Source organism: Babjeviella inositovora (assembly GCF_001661335.1).
Source record: "Babjeviella inositovora NRRL Y-12698 unplaced genomic scaffold BABINscaffold_31, whole genome shotgun sequence".
Taxonomy (NCBI): Eukaryota; Fungi; Ascomycota; class Pichiomycetes; order Serinales; genus Babjeviella; species Babjeviella inositovora.
In genome coordinates, this window is record NW_017566868.1 from 1 (window position 1) to 3,780 (window position 3,780).

The window sequence follows — 3,780 nt, forward strand, 5'->3', positions numbered from 1 at the left end:
CCTCATTTGCTTTATGCGACAGGATTAGTTTCAGATACTCATTATCAAACAATCCTAGCAGCCTCAACTGGAACCTCATAAGGTTCCTGACACAACTCTCTAACTCTGACACTTGCAGCAAAAGCCTGCGTAGCGTAATGGTTAACGCGTTTGACTTCTAATCAAAAGATTGCGAGTTCGACTCTCGCCGTGGGTTTCCCGGCGACTTTAGCTCAGTCGGGAGAGCGTTAGACTGAAGATCTAAAGGTCCTGTGTTCGATCCACAGAAGTCGCATATTTTTGCCCTTCTTTGAAGAAACCTAGTTAAACATGCACTTCCCAGAGGTAAGCGCGGAGTCTGGACGTCTGGGTAATTCTCGGAGTTGGGACACGTTAAAGACTCGGGATGCAATCATGTATACACACAGGAAATGATTGTAGTGACGGGTTCAGACTCCATGGTCACCATCCCGTTTTTTCCCACGTAGATTACAATCTAACTCTACCAGGATACCTTTTATTATTCACCCCACCGTGGCCACACTCATGTTATAGAAACCTAGGTCGCATCGGTAAATCTCTTGTCGTACTCATCCCTGAGGTGGGGCATGAGCTGTGCAAAGTGGCCGCGGAAGTTTTCGCCGCAGTGAATACACCGCAAGTCAGTAGTTTTGACAATCTGTTCCATGGCTTTAGCATTTTGATAGTCAATTCCATTCCGCCTGGCTGCTTCCAATCTCGCAGGGGAAAACGGTAAATCTTCAAAGTTAATGAAAAACGGAGTATTGAAGCTGTTGTAATGCTTTCGGTTCTTTAACCGGTCGCTCGTGAAGTCGCCCGTGAGTACGTGAATGTGCAAATTTTCCAATGAGGGGACAGCATGGAACCCTGCTAGAACATATTCGTCCAAGTGTTCTTCATCGACAAGACTGTGGAAGGCTTCCCCATAGTTCTCATACCGTTTGCACTGCGGATCGTCCTCGGGGGGATAGGTCTGTTGTATGGCTTCGCCCCAGACACTGTTGTACATTTCGCATATGACCAACCGCTTAGCCATTGTGACGTACGGTGCCAAATGAGCTTTCAAGCGGGCGCCTTTCTCCCCATCAAACACAGTGAGCGGCGATTGGCGAGTAATGGATGGATCACGGGGAAGGATCAAATAGTGTACCCGGGACTTTGGAAAGGCGTCTCTGATGATGGTGACCTTGTCATCGTAGAAGACTAAATCGCTCTTGATTTTTGTTTCAGGATGCTGAATGTATGGCGCAAGAGCACGTCTAAAAGACATTTTGCGGTTCTGGCCATGACAGACCAAAGGTGGGCGTAGGTGAATAGATATTTGGTTGTCAGAACCTTGCCCTTACAGAATGGCTTCGCGGTGCATTTCCACATTCAGCACCCCAGGATTCAATCTCCAGGCTCGCTTGGACCTGCGCATAGAGATCGAGAATCCCGTATGGCAGTGTCACAGCGATGAATTCGCCTCAATCCCGCGCGGTGTTCGACCCAACTATTAGTACTTATCGGTAGATTGTATGTCAAGACACGGATTAGCAGTAGATATTAGCGTGGTACAGTAGGTAGAGAGTGGAGCATGTCAAACGTATTCTCTGGGTTACAAGAGAGACAGCCGTTGGTGGAAATTTGACAACTATATATCCGAAAGCCTAACCTAAATCGAGTAGATCAAATCCAGGTTAAATACAGATCAAACCCAGGTCATGGGCGAAACGGAGAGCGGGGAATCTCATTGGCCCTCCGATGCTCGGGTAGAGACACCGCTAGTCTAACCACGACCCCTTGTGATCACAGTCCCTCGTGATCTCCAACGCTCGCAACCGTGCGCCGTCCGTGTTTCTTTTTGCCCCGCTTGACCCCTATGCACAGTACAAGGCGAGGAGCGCGTCATAGGTTAGTTTATCGCGAGTGCGCCGCACTCTATATGCCCACGCACGTCCAAAACGGCCTCTTAACCCCTCCATGCGTGCATCTCTTTACATCACCCCGGATAAGGTTATCATGCAGATATGCCAACCTGAACCCTATAGGCAAGACACAGCGATACTGAACACCAAAACTTTTCAAATGACCCGTTTCCGTTTCCTCAGTGGTACCCGCCTGACTATATAAAGCCCCCCGTTCCCGTGCTTCGAAACACCTTTTTCGTCCTCTTTTCTTTCTCAAGTCACTCTTATCCATTAACATGTCTCCATCGTTCCAAATCTCCTCCGCCGACGCCAGAAAGCAGGAATCCGACTTTTCTGCTCACAACTACCACCCATTGCCAGTGGTCTTCTCCAAGGCCTCCGGCGCCCACGTGTGGGACCCGGAAGGAAACGAGTACCTCGACTTCCTTTCTGCCTACTCTGCTGTCAACCAGGGCCACTGCCACCCAAAGATCATCGAAGCGCTTGTCGACCAGGCCTCTAAGCTCACCTTGTCATCCCGTGCGTTCTCCTCCGACGTCTTTGGTGTTTTCGCCAAGTACATCACCGAGTACTTCAACTACGAGATGGTTTTGCCAATGAACACCGGGGCCGAAGCGGTTGAAACGGCCTTGAAGTTGGCCAGAAGATGGGGTTACACCAAGAAGAACATTCCCGCCGGTGAAGCCATTATCTTGTCCGCCACCGACAACTTCCACGGTAGAACTTTGGGGATCATTTCCATGTCTACTGACCCAGAGGCCACTGCTGACTACGGCCCATACCTCGCCGGTGTTGGCCCACAGATCCCGGGCGCCCCAAAAGGCACCTTCATCCGCTACGGTGTCATTGAGGATATTGAGCTCGCCCTCAAGAACGCTGGTGACAAGGTCTGTGCTATTTTGTTGGAGCCAATCCAGGGTGAGGCCGGTATTGTTGTGCCACCAAAGGACTACTTGCAGCAGGTGACCGCTTTGTGTAAGAAGCACAACGTGTTGTTGATCTGTGACGAAATCCAGACTGGTATCGCCAGAACTGGTAAGATGTTGTGCTACGAACACTCCGCCGGTGTCAAGCCAGACATTATCTTGTTGGGCAAGGCCATCTCCGGTGGTGTCATGCCAGTCTCCGCTGTCTTGTCTTCCAAGGACATTATGTTGTGCTTCGAGCCAGGTTCTCACGGTTCCACTTACGGTGGTAACCCACTCGCCTGCCGTGTTGCCATTGCCGCCTTGGAGGTTGTCAAGGACGAAGGCCTTGTCGAGAGATCCAGAGATCTCGGTGAAAAGCTCCGTGCTGCTCTTACCAAGTTGATGGAAGAGTCCAACGGTGTTATCTCTGAGGTTCGTGGTGTTGGGTTGCTTTCTGCCATTGTTATTGATGAAACAAAGACCAACGGTAGATCCGCCTGGGACTTGTGTTTGTTGATGAAGTCCCATGGTGTTTTGGCCAAGCCAACTCACAACCACATTATCAGATTGGCCCCACCTTTGGTCATCTCCGAAGAGGACTTGATGAAGGGTGTTGCGTCCATCAAGAAGTCCTTGATTGACTTGCCAAATGTCGAAAAGACTGCTCATTAAGGGACTCACTTCAATTCTTGTACACTATCTAATAAAGTCTTTACGGAAGTCGAATGTAGAAGCTGCAAACGGAATGGATAGGTTTGTCTGTGGTGCGAGGCCTTATGGAGTCTTCGGAGCTTGCTTTGTCAAAGTAACCTCTTGGCGTATCATCAATGTACCTTTTAAAACGCCACACCGATGTAACCTCTGGTCCTGACATTCTGTCAGGGTTCCAGCGCCTGTTGGTATTCCAGTCGGGGGGTTGTAATCAGTCATTGATTCACAAGTTACTTATCGTGATCTTCCAC

General features: G+C 49.7%; 2 protein-coding genes and 2 non-coding genes across 4 annotated transcripts; 3 read left to right on the plus strand and 1 right to left on the minus strand.

Annotated features, from left to right (window-relative positions):
* The first annotated feature begins 123 nt into the window (after positions 1 to 123).
* BABINDRAFT_t396 lies at positions 124 to 196 on the plus strand. Its single transcript has one exon. It is a non-coding gene; the product is annotated as a tRNA-Arg (tRNA).
* Positions 197 to 201: 5 nt separating this feature from the next.
* BABINDRAFT_t397 lies at positions 202 to 274 on the plus strand. Its single transcript has one exon. It is a non-coding gene; the product is annotated as a tRNA-Phe (tRNA).
* On the minus strand, positions 233 to 1,628 carry BABINDRAFT_163974 (uncharacterized protein). Its single transcript, XM_019130208.1, has one exon. The coding sequence runs from the start codon at positions 1,268 to 1,270 to the stop codon at positions 539 to 541; it is 732 nt and encodes a 243-aa protein (XP_018982221.1). The 5' UTR covers positions 1,271 to 1,628; the 3' UTR covers positions 233 to 538.
* A 467-nt stretch (positions 1,629 to 2,095) lies between these two features.
* On the plus strand, positions 2,096 to 3,538 carry CAR2 (ornithine-oxo-acid transaminase). The gene has a single exon (XM_019130209.1). The coding sequence runs from the start codon at positions 2,186 to 2,188 to the stop codon at positions 3,488 to 3,490; it is 1,305 nt and encodes a 434-aa protein (XP_018982222.1). The 5' UTR covers positions 2,096 to 2,185; the 3' UTR covers positions 3,491 to 3,538.
* The last annotated feature ends 242 nt before the right edge of the window (positions 3,539 to 3,780 follow it).